Source organism: Neltuma alba, unplaced genomic scaffold (assembly GCF_004799145.2).
Source record: "Neltuma alba isolate B1F8T4 unplaced genomic scaffold, ASM479914v2 tig00011322_pilon, whole genome shotgun sequence".
Taxonomy (NCBI): Eukaryota; Viridiplantae; Streptophyta; class Magnoliopsida; order Fabales; family Fabaceae; genus Neltuma; species Neltuma alba.
Genome location: NW_021636029.1, coordinates 750956 through 764776, shown reverse-complemented (window position 1 = coordinate 764776; position 13821 = coordinate 750956). Strand labels below are relative to the sequence as shown.

Sequence of the window (13821 nt, the reverse complement as noted above, 5' to 3'; positions counted from 1 at the left end):
TATCATCTGAATTTTATAAAGGAAAAATGACTCCTAAAGAATCTTAAATTTGCAAAAACTTCGAATGAGTATCTGAATATTGCCAATTCTTATAAAGGAGCAAATATCAAAATGTGATTTTGAAATTGAAGCAAGAAAAAGACACAGATATCCCAGTTATAATTTCTAGTGAAATGGATTAAAAATGTGTTATTACCGTATAAAGTTTAGAAATTGAACATTTTCTCAAGAGATGACTTCTTCCCATTTTTCCAAGTGCTTTAAGTTGAAATCGCAACTTCTTAATTTCTATTCCAAAATTGATAAAATGGATTCAAATTTTGTTATTGGCTTTTCAAGTTTAAGAATTGAGACAATGTTATCCTTTTAGGTCATTTATAATTTTTATATAAGTATTGGATATATATATATACCATGACCTATTAATATCTTTGATTCAACAACAATTAACAGTGCCACTCTTCAATTTTTATTTAGGAATTAACTACATTTCATTAGCTGTTAACAACATTTATAGTCAGAATGCCTCGTTTATTTATTCCAAAAAGTTTGAAATTTAAAAATCATGATTTTTAAACTGAAGTCTTTATTTAGGATGATCCTAGAGCAGTATTCTTTTCTTTATTCTCTCTACTCCTGGGCACGTCAATATTGAGAGAACTTGAAGTCAACTCATTCACGTTGACTTTTATTTTTGAAGAAAACAATGAGAAGATCGCAATGACGTTGTTGCTATCAAAACTTGCCATAATTTTGAAGTTTTATATGGGGATCTCGTGGACTGTCTGGCAGATTATGAGAGTGAGAGAGAAGAATCAATTAGGCACCAAATTTGGACGAATTAATTGTATCCTAACTCCTTTTAAGCTCATCCGTCTACTTCCATCTCACGTCCTCTGTGATGATTTGAACCCAGTCATTAAAGTTTCAATTTTTAAATAATTAAATTAATGAGTTTTCTTTTTTTGGGGTAACAGGAGGATCTGCTCCTCACAAGTCACAGCATTATCTTATTATGTATTCGATCTTATGGATCCCTGCGTTGGGCCGATGGAGTTGGGTTAGCCGATTAATTGGATATCAATGCACAAAACTCCGCAAATTTAATATATTAAAAAAAAAAGAACATAAATATATGATCTTGGAAGAAAATGAAGTATTTAAATAAAATCTGTTGATTATTTTAAAATAAATTTTGGAGGCACCTTATAGATTCAGCAACAGAAAGTTAGAGATATGATAGAAGAATAAATTTTTAAGATCCATTTTTTTAATTCATCATGCTCTTTTTATAAGTTTGGAACTATCTAAACATTTAATATTTTTTTTTATCAATTTAACTATCCATAAATTGCATTGTCCTTTTTCTATGCATTTTTCATCGTTTTTTTTTTTGAAATATTTCTCTCTCATTTACTCTTTTATAAATAGGGGCATATTTTAAAAAATATATTTCTTATATATTTATTATTTTTAGACAATGTTAATAAATTTTTTAAATCATACAATTCGATTATTTCTTATATATTTATTATATTTAGATAATGTTAATGAATTTTTCAAAACCATACAATTTGGTTATTTCTTACTCCCTCCATCTCCTATTATAAGATTTTGTCAATTAAATTGCAAGGTTTAAGAAAACAGTTAAAATCAGTTAAAAGCAATTAATATATAATAAATGCAATTTCTTTTAAATATATCCTTATATATAAAAATCAAAGATGTCGCCATTTGTCCAGTTGTGAATCCGTGTAATATTATTACTAATGTCTGGTTTTGAGATTGATCCAGATCATCTTTTTTTCTTTTTTGTTAAAAAAAAGAAACCTCAATTTAATTTGATTTTCATGATTCATAAATTGATTGCTGAAAAGGCATGTGTGTTGCCGCGATTACCGGCCACTCTTTAAATGCCAAAGGGATCATTACATCATATATCATATTTCCGGACTGTCATCTAAATAATGTTTACACAAATTAATTTGGGGAGTTGACCCAACAAAATAAAAACAAGTTAATTGTGGGGGGTGAGAATTAATTTGTGATGTAAAATTCGAATGATGCACATAAATTCAATTTTAATTCAACACCATTATGTGTAGCATCCGTCTTAATTTATTGAGCAGCACCCTTTTCAACCGCCGGCAGCAAGTATCCATAAAGTATTCAGTATTATATATATTGACACATTCTAAAATAATTTTACGACTCAGTGCTATATGGCTAACGAACATTCTTTTTTTTAAAAAAAAAAAAATTAAGTGTTCCAATAGTTCTAAAGATCTTAACAAGAGAGAATGGGATCGCCCAGCCCACATATTGTGTTTTCCCCCCCTTTATGTGTAGGCATTCTTTATTAGAAATAGTACCTTTGGTTTTAAATATTAGAGCTATTTGACTAATTTGAGTAGATTAAAAATATAAGTTAAGTTTGTTACCCCTCCGATCCTTAATATAAGACCTATTTAACTAATTTGATTAGATTAAAAAAGTTAGGTAAGTTAGTTAATTATAAGAAATGTGACACGTTTTTCCTAAAATATCATAAGCATTTTTCTTAATACCCCCTCTCCCTCTTCTATTTAATTATGGTTGAGAAAGTATCTATAAGGGTAATTTAGAGAAAATTAATAAACATGAGAAATAAGTCTTATATTTAGGATCAAAACCAACTCAACAATTGTGTCATATATTAAGGACCGGAGGAGTATTTGTTATAAATAGGTGTTGTATTTCTTAAAATATCCTCACCAATCATTCTATTATTAGAAGGACTATTTTGAAAAAAAATGAATAAATATAAGAGAAAAAGTGGATTGTGGTTTTATATTTGGGATCAAAATAAAAATTAAATGAAGTATTATATTAAGATCAGGATGTAGTAGTTCTGTTTAAAATACTACTGGTTATTAAATATGAATATCTTATCTAACAAAAATTTAAAATCTTGATCAGGACGTTGTGAGATTAACTTTTTTGCTATACCAATCCGATTGGCATAACCCACAGATAGATGGTTGGTTGCAGGCTGGGTATGTTTTGCTTTGATTTGTGCTGATTTGGGCTTCGTCTGCTTCGCGTATGGTGGTTTTTGCACTCTATGATACGCGCAATCCATTGTTTATTCTCTCTTGCATATTGAGCTCATTTCAACCAACCAAAGCAAAACCACGGTATTTTTTTTTTTTTACAATTTTATACCGATATTTTTTTCAAAAAATAATTGATCTAATAAAAATGCCATACATAAATTTTACTACGTAGTATTACTCTCCTTTAAAAATATGTCTTTCTTTCCAAAAAAAAATTATTTCATTTTATATAAATAATTTTACATCACTCTTGTTTACTTTGTATATACAAAATCTTGACCTCAGGTGATCCCAAGTCACCCTTAGCCAGTCAATCCAAGTGCTCCGCGGTGAAGCCAGTCCTTTTCTTCAGTACATTATTTTGTGATGTACTACCTTCGGTCGTAATTATAATAATGAGTTGACTAATTTAAAGAGATTAAGGAAGTAAGTTGAGTTAGTTATTTGTCTTAAATAGGTGTTGTTTTTCCTAAAATATCTTTGCTAATTAGGTGTATTGACTAGAATTATCATTGTCAGAAGGATTATTTTGAAAAAATATATAAATATGAGAGACAAAATGGATTGAGGTCTTATATTTATGATCAAAATAAAAATTAAATAGGATCTTATATTAAAAATCGGAGGTAGTAGTAAAATTCTTTTACGAGATATTTTATTAAATATCTATATTAAAAAACGCGGAGAGAATAAATAAATGAGATCCTAATTCCATTTCATCCCATTCCCACCCTTATAAAAAGGACAAGCACAGGCCCATCAGGCAATCGCCACCTTCATTTCATATCACGCCGCGCTCTCTCTCTCGTTTGAGAATTGAGACACAGAAGTTCTTCACTTCAATTCTACTCACAGAAGAAACTCCGAAAACAGAGTAAAACAAAACTGCACAGTTTAATTTTATGGATTCTATCAAGTCCTTCAAGGGCTACGGCAAGGTGGATGAGGTCGAGCAGAGAGTTTTCCAGAAGAAGACACGCCGCCGCCTCATTATCCTCGGCGTCTCCTGCATTGTCCTCGTCGCCATTGTCGTCGCCGCCGTCGCCGCCTTCGTCATTCACAAGCGCAGCCACTCCTCCTCTTCCTCCGACTCCCTCCCTCCCACTGAGCTGACTCCGGCTTCCTCCCTCAAAGCCGTCTGCGCTGTCACTCAGTATCCAAGCTCCTGCTTGTCCAGCATCTCGTCCCTCCCTAATTCTAATACCACCGATCCGGAGCTTCTCTTCAAGCTCTCTCTCCGAGTTGCCCTTGATGAGCTCTCCAATCTCTCGAAGCTTCCCTCCAAGCTCAAATCCAATGTGAAGGATCCGCGGCTTCAGAAGGCGATCGATGTGTGCGGAATCGTGTTCGACGACGCGGTGGATCGACTGAACGAGTCGATCTCTTCGCTGGCGGCCGGCGGCAATGGCGGGAAGATCTTTTCGCGGTCGAAGATCGGCGACGTTGAGACGTGGCTGAGCTCTGCGATTACTTACCAGGAGACTTGTCTGGACGCTCTTGAGGAGTTGAATTCCACCGCCGCAAGCGAGATTCTCGGGGATCTGAAAACCGCGACGAAGAATTCAACCGAGTTCGCGAGTAATAGTTTGGCCATTGTGACGAAGATTCTAGGCCTTCTCTCGAATTTGAAAATCCCGATCCATCGGAGGCTGCTCGGATTCGGGGGATTGGATTCCGGTTTTCCGGATTGGGTTGGTCCGGCGGAGAGGAGGTTGTTGGAGGATACGAACACAACAGCGCCGCATGCAGTGGTGGCAAAGGATAACAGCGGGCAGTTTACGACAATAAAGGCGGCGTTGGCGAGCGTGAAGAAGAAGAGCCTGACCAGGTTTGTGATTCATGTGAAGGAAGGGGTTTACGAAGAAAATATCGATTTGGATAAGAACGTTTGGAATGTGATGATATTCGGTGATGGCAAGACCAAGACCATCGTCTCCGGTAACCTGAACTTCATTGACGGCACGCCTACATTTGCGACTGCAACTTTCGGTAAGCAGTATATATTTCCCCCTTTTTCCTTTATTTTTAATTTCCATTTACTCGTTCCATCTTCCATGCTTGACGCTTGACAAAAATAATTATTCATTCCTGCACATCGATGTTTCATAATTTTGATTAAAATCCAGTATTATTCTTTTTTTTCCCCCCCTATCAGATATTTTTAAATATTTTTTATTAAGTCCTTTTAATCTCTAAAAAAATTTGATAATAAATATATGAAAAATGTATTCAAGAAAACAAGTTTGATAGAAAGAGCGTGACATGTGAAACAGAAACAGCGGCATCATCAGTGGGATGATGTTACAAGCAAGCGGTGATATATCATGCGTTGGGCCAATGCACTTGCTGTTAGATAAAATGATGGATCGCTGGTTAAAAAAAAAAAAGAAAAGAAAAGGAAAGAAATAAAGATAAAATGATGGATCATTATGTGAACGTGATCTGGCAATGCCAAATCGCCTTTTAGAACTTCTTTTGGTATGAATCGTATTGGGTGCTCACATTTAGTTTGAAAAATGTGCTCATATCCCGTAGCATCTCAAATAGAATTATCTCGGATAGCATCTCAAATGGAATTATCTTGGATAGAAAGATACCTATGTATAGAAAATTTTTTTCCTCCCTGTACAGTGGACCTAATCTCAGATGATGATTATTTAAATGAAAAATAATGTCCGATGGAATATGTTTGTTGCCTCGTGGGCTCATGTCCTGCCATGTGTTTGTCCGCTTTCAGATGATATGCTCATTATATTCTTGTTTGTGGTGGCCCCACTGGACCCTTGGGGGGTCATAAATCTCAGGCCCAAAAAATTAGAAGTGTGCAAGTGGTAGGCCTGTTCTGGGGACAAACCGGGCCGTACCTTTTTTTTTTCCTTTCAAAAATAATGTTTCTTGTAAATTTTGATGTAAAAAAATTAATTATAAGCTCCTAAAATTTTATGTGAAGTTTGAGCACTTTTATATGTGATTATTGTATGGCAAGTTATTTGGCTTTTCTTTTTTAAGAAAAACTGTACACTTTTATTATTGCCTACCTCTATAAAACCTTCCCTTTATTGATTGGCTAGTGGACAACCTTCATCCCAGTAAGACAAGTCTGATTTGGCGGGTAACTTTTGGCATTATTCCGCTCATACAAAAATTAACTCAGCATTACCAATATTAACTTGTGAAAAATATTTCCTTATCCTGTTCTCACTATAGAATTTCACAACAAATGTGAAAGAAAACTTGTGCGAGTTTAACTGTCTATCAGAAAGGGAGGAAAGGTTATTATGCAATAGGTTTTACTGCTCATGGCTCGCATGTCACTTTGGTGCCTTCTATCTGTTATATTAAGTGTAGTGTAATGTTCTTTTTTATGAAAGAAAAAAAACTGTAATGTAATGTTCACATGCCTGTAAGACTAATGGTATAGTTATAATTGTTATTACCTCTAGTCCTTAATATAAAAGTTAGTTAACTAATTTGAGTAAATTAAGGAAGTTTGTTAAATTAGTTATTTGCAACAAATATGTGTTGTTTTTCTTAGAATAATCTTACTAATCATATGTATTGCCTAGAACTATCATTTGATGGAGTATTTAATATATGCATCTACTGATATTACAAGGATTACTTTAAAAAAAATAGATAAATATGAGAGATAAAATAGATTGGGATATTATGTTTATAACCAAATTAAAACTCAAACTAGCTTTTATCTTAATTAGGGATGAGAATAGTATTATTATTATTCAGTTTGGTTTGATTTGATGTATGAGTAAAGTTTGTATGTTACAGTTATATTTGTATTGCTTTGAAGCTCACTTGAAAACGATTGCTATGAGTGCACTTATTCAGTTATTCCTTTTACTAAACTCACATTGTTATAAACAGCCGTCAAGGGGAAGGGATTCATCGCCAAAGACATAGGATTCATCAACACTGCCGGAGCTGCGAAGCACCAGGCGGTGGCATTTCGATCAGGCTCTGACCAATCCGTGTTCTTCAGGTGCTCTTTTGACGGCTTCCAAGACACTCTCTACGCCCACTCCAACCGTCAGTTCTACAGAGAATGCGACATCACCGGCACAATCGACTTTATCTTCGGTAACTCCGCCGTCGTCTTCCAGAACTGCAAGATCAAGCCGAGACAACCCTTGCCAAATCAATTCAACACCATCACAGCCCAGGGCAAAAAGGATCCTAACCAGAACACTGGAATCGTCATCCAGAAATCCTCGATCTCTGCGGCCCCCAATCTCACCGCTCTGACATACCTTGGCCGGCCATGGAAGGAGTACTCCACCACGGTGATCATGCAGTCAGATATAGGGTCATTCTTGCATCCAGTGGGCTGGAAAGAATGGGTATCGGGCGTGGAGCCCGCAAGCACCATATTCTACGCGGAGTATAAGAATACGGGAGACGGGTCGAGCGTGGACAAGAGGGTGAAATGGGCGGGTTATAAGTCGAGTCTATCGGATGATGAGGCAGCGAAGTTCACAGTTCAGTCATTTATCCAGGGAAGTGACTGGTTACCAAATACTGCTGTGGAGTTCGAATCCACGTTATAAAAATAATGGGAGTTCTAGGAGGAAGTAAGTGGTCTTTTAATTTGTTTAAACACTTTTTCTAACTTATATTTGGTTCATCAAAGTATTACACGTAATGTTTATCACACTTGTTGATGCTACAGTTTGGAATGCATACGCATAGTTTCAACGCATATCCGGCTCTGTATATTATGATCCCGCGGGATTTCCACATAATACAATATGAGTTCTTATAAATTTTGAGGTTTATTTATTTATTTCTATATATTATTTTAGATTTAGATGGGTGGATAAAAAAGAAAATTTCTCTAAAGAACAATTCAAGCACACAATATTAGTGCTAGCTAGCCACGCTGATTCATGAAATTGAGAGTATTATTCATTTATTCAAACAAATAAAATCATTCTTGGTTTAAATTCTAAAACCCATACCGCATGTTTGTACAAGGAAAGAATACTAGGAAGAAAAATTCTAAAAATAAAATTTTATTTACTATTTTTAAAAGTTTTTCTTTTTATTATTCCCTCATTCTCATTTTCCTCTCTTTTTCCTTCGTCCAAACATTGCTTAATGTCCTCATTTTCATCTCACCTGAAAATCATATTCTATTCTCACTTCTCAGACTGCTCCATGTTTCTCCTTAATTATATGAAATTGGAGAAATGACTCTCAAGAAAATGTTGATTTTCCAAAGAAACTTAATTTGTGCAGATCTGATATTTTATATATGCAATTTATTTATGAGATCACCTTCAGAAATTGATGACTTGAACATAACAAAATAACCCCTTGAATCAGGTTAGGCAAATGCTAATTGGCGAGTAGGTTGCACCCACATGGCCAAAAAATGCCCCCATTTTGCAGGGCTTTTCTTGGGACGTAACATGTTAGGAGCACCATATCCCCAAGAAGACGAAGAACATGAGACTGAAATTAAAGGTAGTGGTGTTTTCAACAAAGGAATCACCGTCCATTGAATGATTAGAATTGCTGATATAGTGTCTGTTTTTATTAGCGGTAGAAAAAATAGTTTATTTTCAATTTAACAGTCCCTATAGATTGCTGACAAAACTTCTCAAGTAAAAGAAGTGCAAGCAGAATAGAAATTGATTCTTTAAGAAATATTTTATTATTATTTATTCTATAATGTAAAAATATTATAATCACTGATAGTACTTGTGTGACAAAGGCAGCCTGAATGGTCGAATGCATAGAAGAACTTACGTAAATGTCACCCAAAATCCTTGTGTTGTTTGAACACAACTTACGTACAAGGAAATATCCAATAAATAACCTTGCTTTTCACACGATGGAATGACGTAAATCCAAATATACATCAGCTTAATACGAAGAAATTGTCAGCAAATTACTCTACTCATTTGCCCTGCCTGAAGAAATGTTCAAAAAGATACGATTTCAAGTAGCTCCCTAAGAAAGCAAATACAGTATTCATATTTGCGTTGAATTTTATGGGGAATCTGCTTGCTATATCAATTTTATGCAAATACTGATGATTTGAATTTTAAGTTATAAACTTTACGCAGTATAAAGAGAGAATGTGGAGAGATCTAAATTCTTAGCTAAATCATCCGCTCTTCCAAAATGTTACAAGCTCATCGCTTTCCTGTTCCAGAAAACATTGTTCCGTTCAGGATGTGCCTATAGTAGTAGTACCTTTAGCGGATTTATAAATGATCTATAACGTTCATAATTACTTATGGTTTTTGGCGGTTAATTTTCTTTCTAGAGAATGCAAGTGGCGAGGCGGAGACAAACCAATATGGATTTTCATTGAGAGATTCATAATCTGCAGGACAATATTTTATGTATTCTGATTTAACAAGTTTCGTTAGTGATGGCTGTTACTATTGCAGGGGAGGCAACCGCACGAACGGTGATTTGAAAAATATGGTTTATGGCGGCTCATCATCTTCTGAGCATTTTCTGTGGCCTTCTGGATCTGCTCCTGGTGCTGCTGTTTCGCCGCTTCTCTCCATTCCTCGGCTTTTCTGTGAACCGCGGCCATCCTCTTCATCAACTTCTCCTCTAGGTTTGATTTCATCTTCTGTATTTTCACCTACACAACGTTAATTCATTCTACCTTAGTTTCAATGAGATGCTCTTAAACTGTTTGAAGATTTGACTGGAAAAGAAAAGAGAAAATATTTAATTGAATTCTTGTCCTGTAATCATTACATTGAACACATTTAAATTTCCAATGGGACAGCGAACACGAGTTAAGACAGTTTATTACAAGAAACTAAGAATTATAGAAATAATCAGCTTCGCAGAGTCCAAATTTAGGTTTTGTCTGTATTATTAGTGAGTTGGATAGTAAAATGCACTTGACTGCTGTGTTGATTCCCCACCTACTATCCAGAGTCTACTCTCAGAACTTAATGAACCCAATTTGAGCTCTCTTAAAATAATGATGCTCATTATTATATTAAAGTTGAACGGGAAGAAGAAACAAAGGACCAGTACGACTGAGCAGAGCTGACTCATTATTCCCGAGACCATATCTAAAGGAAACTATCACATGCACTCATTATATATAATATCGAAGCATTATGACTTCCAGGCTCTCTAGTGTATTTTATTTAATATTTATGAAGGGGATGAATATGGGAAACGTATTGGGGTGATAAAGACTCTCAAAGCAGGTAGACTGGTCAAAGAAAATGATAAGGTTTTTGTTCTGTTAGGAGCTGCGGGTGGCTCGAGGAGATGAAACCAATAACATGCCTGGCAAAGCACTCAGACTTTAATCGACAATCCGTATCAGCATCTCAGGTATCAAACTCGCATTCACGCTTAGATACTGGGTTTCTAAGAGTCCAGTACAAGGCCAATCCATGCACAAGACACAGAAATCTGGACTTATCTTGACTTTCACTGTTCAAACTGTTTGCAAGAGTGCAAGTTCCTACTGGTTAAGCGGATAACAGCAAAGACAGAAAATATTTAATAAAGGCATCCTATGCAATCCTTCTTTGCCAACCAGACTTACATATTGTCTCACTTTCAAAGCTAAGGACTCCAAAAAATAAGGCAAGGAATGCAAACTAACCAATATTCACCATAGTAAAAGTAAAAAGGAAATGATAAAGATCAAATACCTCAAGCTTTCTTGATTGAGCTTCTGCTTTTGCACTTTGGAGATTAACCCAAGCTTGGATTTTCGCTTCTTCTCTCTGATACCTGTCACGCATCACAAGTAGGGAATCCTTAACTTGCCCATCTGACGCATTTGGAAGTACAATGTGCTGCAAGAACAAGTTCAATTAATTACCTGAGGCAACACTTGGTCTTTTCCTCCTCTTCCCACGCAGCAGCTCTGCAGTCCACATCAGCTTTCTGGCTGGTGCTATGCCTCAAGCTCTTTGATATCTCCTCCTCCTCCTCCTCCCTTGAGCTCCAATTTGATGTGACTGAACCATACTGTGTTCCTAATTGCAGTTTAGCAAAATGGCACTCCTCGAGCTGAATAACATCAATAGTACAGCTAGTTTCGTTTTCGTTTGCCAGAACCAATGGTCCTGACCTACTAGCTGGAGTGTTATGGCGAGCAGGGGATGAGCTCTTGAAGGGTGTGTGGCACCTTGAAGTGGTTGAACTTCCAAGAGGAGTCATCTCTGTCCCAACATCTCGGTGTTTAACCTCATGAACCATTTCTGTGCAAGCATCTTTCATTGCCTCGCTACCAGGGTTTCTGAAAAGAAACGCTTCTTTTGTTGGTTCTGAATGTCTGGATTTAGGCAGAATAGGGTCTGGATTGTCTGTGAACTTGTCTGCATTACAAGTCACTATCTGTCAAAGGGTTGCTTGTTCTATTGTTAGGGTTGAATTCAGTTACACCATTCAGTTAGGTTCTCTTCTCTCAACTTCTTGAACACAAAAAAAGCTTATAATGGTCTTGAAAAGATTGTGCCATTATCGGTTTAAAAGCTTTTGAGGTTATTTCGAATTATTCCAGTACTTAAGAGCTGTGATTCTGTTCCGATTCTACAAAATTTGGGTGTTCTATGAAAGATAAGTGTTTGCATAAATCTATAATCCAGCTATGGAACACAAATGAGAGTTTACAAAACCTAGAATCTTGAACCTACCCTACAGTTTTGGTCCCAAGGTTAAAAAAAAAAAAAAACCATAAATACCACAAATTTTCTTCCAAGAATAAGCAACCGAATCTAAAATTGGGTCCGGCTACTATCTCAAAGTATTGGGGCTGCATGCCTATAACCTAAACAAAGATCAAAACCTTTATAAAAAGGCAAAATTTAAAGAACTGAATACTGACAAATTAGAAAAGGAAAAAGGAATGAAAAAGATGGGAAAAAGGCAGAACGATTTTGAACTTAAGATGGTGCTGAGTGCGATCATACTCTAACCTTTTAGAACCATGTCTGAGTTATGGTGGTCCAAAGACACGGACCCCTGAAAGCTTGGGACAGCGTTCGATACCCTTTCTTCCGTGACCCTCGATTTCTCCGAGATATCCTCCATTTGTTTCTTAAAGTTATCACATTGGCTGCTAATGTTGGAATTTTGAGATACCTTCACAGAATGAGCAGGAGATTCATGGCCAGAGCTACTTACGAGCCACTTCTCTGCATCATCCCATTTCGAAGGAAAGTTCTTCCTGGAGAGATTTCCAACGCTTGTGAAGCAGAAAACGGGTCTACCAGGGGTCGAAGGAGTCTCCAATCTCCTGTCTGTGACAGAGTTAGACCCTTCTTCTCTTCTCCTCTGAGCAGAACCCTGAAGAATGCAGCCTCTGCTTTCTGTGCTTCCAGCATTCGACATTGGAAAAGACTTGACAAACTCAGAGGTCTCTCTGAGATGGAGCTTGCAAAGTGGGTCTGGAAATGGGTTTTCTTTACTCCTCCCAAACAAGTCTATTTTGCCCTCCAATTCCTGAAAACAAAGACCCCAGAGAGGGGGATAAAAAGAGAGAGTAATGATTAGAGAATCACATTCATGCACAGAACAAACGAATAGAAGCAAAAAAAATGTACCCCAGGTGAAGATGACAACAGAGGAGAAGCTCTAAAGTATTTGTGGCTGGGGAGATCCATGGCAGAGCCAGAGGATGTGAAGCTTTGTGAGTTCAGTGATTTGGGAAGAAGGTGGGTGTGGTGGTAGGAGAGAGTATTAGTGAAAGGACTTCATCCCTTGTCGCATTAGGCTTCAAGGGGGTCATGTAATGAAACAGTGGGTCATGAGAAAGTGACCGAAGAGGCAGTGAAGCAGCATACCGAGCAAGGGAAAAAGCAGGGACTAATTAGAGAGGCAGGATCTAAAGCACAGTTCTTTTTAAAAAATGACTCACATGGGACAAGAGGCAAAAAAACAGAGACCCCTGTTCCAGCTCACTCAGAGACTCTGCCTTCCCCCCTCTCGAAGAAATATATTTTGGGTTTGCAAGAAGACGAACGAATACATACATGAAAAGAAGAGGGAGCTTTGGGAACTACACACAAAAATTAAAATAGCTGTCATGGACTAATACCTCACTAAGCGTGGTTCAGCCTCAAGGACGTCAAAATGATAGGATGAGGATCAGTGAGGAATATAAAATGAGAAGCATGTATTGGATTCACTTTGTTTAGTTACCATTGCTAATCTACAGTATCTTGTTTGTGGATTGTGAGTTTGGAACTTTGGGTTAGTCCTTCCTTACCTAGCGCATCCATTGTTTCATACTTTCTATTACATAAATAGATAATGCTGTCTTTAGTGCTTAATATAAAACTCTATTTAATTTTTATTTTATTTTTAAATATAAGATCTTAATCCATTTTGCCTCATATTTATATATATTTTAAGGTAATCCTTCTGATAATGATAGTTTTAACCAATACACTTGATTAGTAAGAATATTTTAGAAAAGATAATATTTATTTATTACAAATAATTAACTTAACTTATTTTTTTAATCTCCTCGAATTAGTCAATTATCTCTTATATTTAGGACCAGAGGTAGCATTACCAATGAGGATTGAGTCGAACCCTTGGGTTAGACCTCACAACGTAATGAACCATGGTTTGAATCCTCGTTAGGGGAGATACTTATATTTAAGACCCGACAATATCTTGAATACGATTACTTCTAATTACCTCTATTAAGAGGATACACATGCCTAAATATATATATCAAATTATTTAAGTCTACGTAGTTAAA

General features: G+C 36.2%; 2 protein-coding genes across 3 annotated transcripts; one reads left to right on the top strand and one right to left on the bottom strand.

The window, feature by feature from the left end:
* Positions 1-3891: 3891 nt before the first annotated feature.
* On the top strand, positions 3892-8547 carry LOC114711853 (pectinesterase 3). 2 transcript variants are annotated; one of them, XM_028896280.1, is made up of 3 exons: positions 3892-5084; positions 6978-7681; positions 8436-8547. In XM_028896280.1, the coding sequence occupies exons 1-2, from the start codon at positions 3998-4000 to the stop codon at positions 7655-7657; spliced, it is 1767 nt and encodes a 588-aa protein (XP_028752113.1). In that variant the 5' UTR covers positions 3892-3997; the 3' UTR covers positions 7658-7681; positions 8436-8547. The 2 variants fall into 2 exon arrangements, with proteins under 2 accessions (XP_028752113.1, XP_028752112.1); XM_028896279.1 differs by lacking the exon at positions 8436-8547 and having other exon boundaries at positions 6978-7863.
* An 859-nt stretch (positions 8548-9406) lies between these two features.
* Positions 9407-13354, bottom strand: LOC114711856 (uncharacterized). The gene is made up of 5 exons (XM_028896282.1): positions 12656-13354; positions 12029-12554; positions 10930-11428; positions 10757-10838; positions 9407-9714 (listed from the first exon to the last, which is right to left on the bottom strand). Exons 1-5 carry the CDS (start codon positions 12713-12715, stop codon positions 9487-9489), a joined length of 1395 nt encoding a protein of 464 aa, XP_028752115.1. The 5' UTR covers positions 12716-13354; the 3' UTR covers positions 9407-9486.
* Positions 13355-13821: the final 467 nt, after the last annotated feature.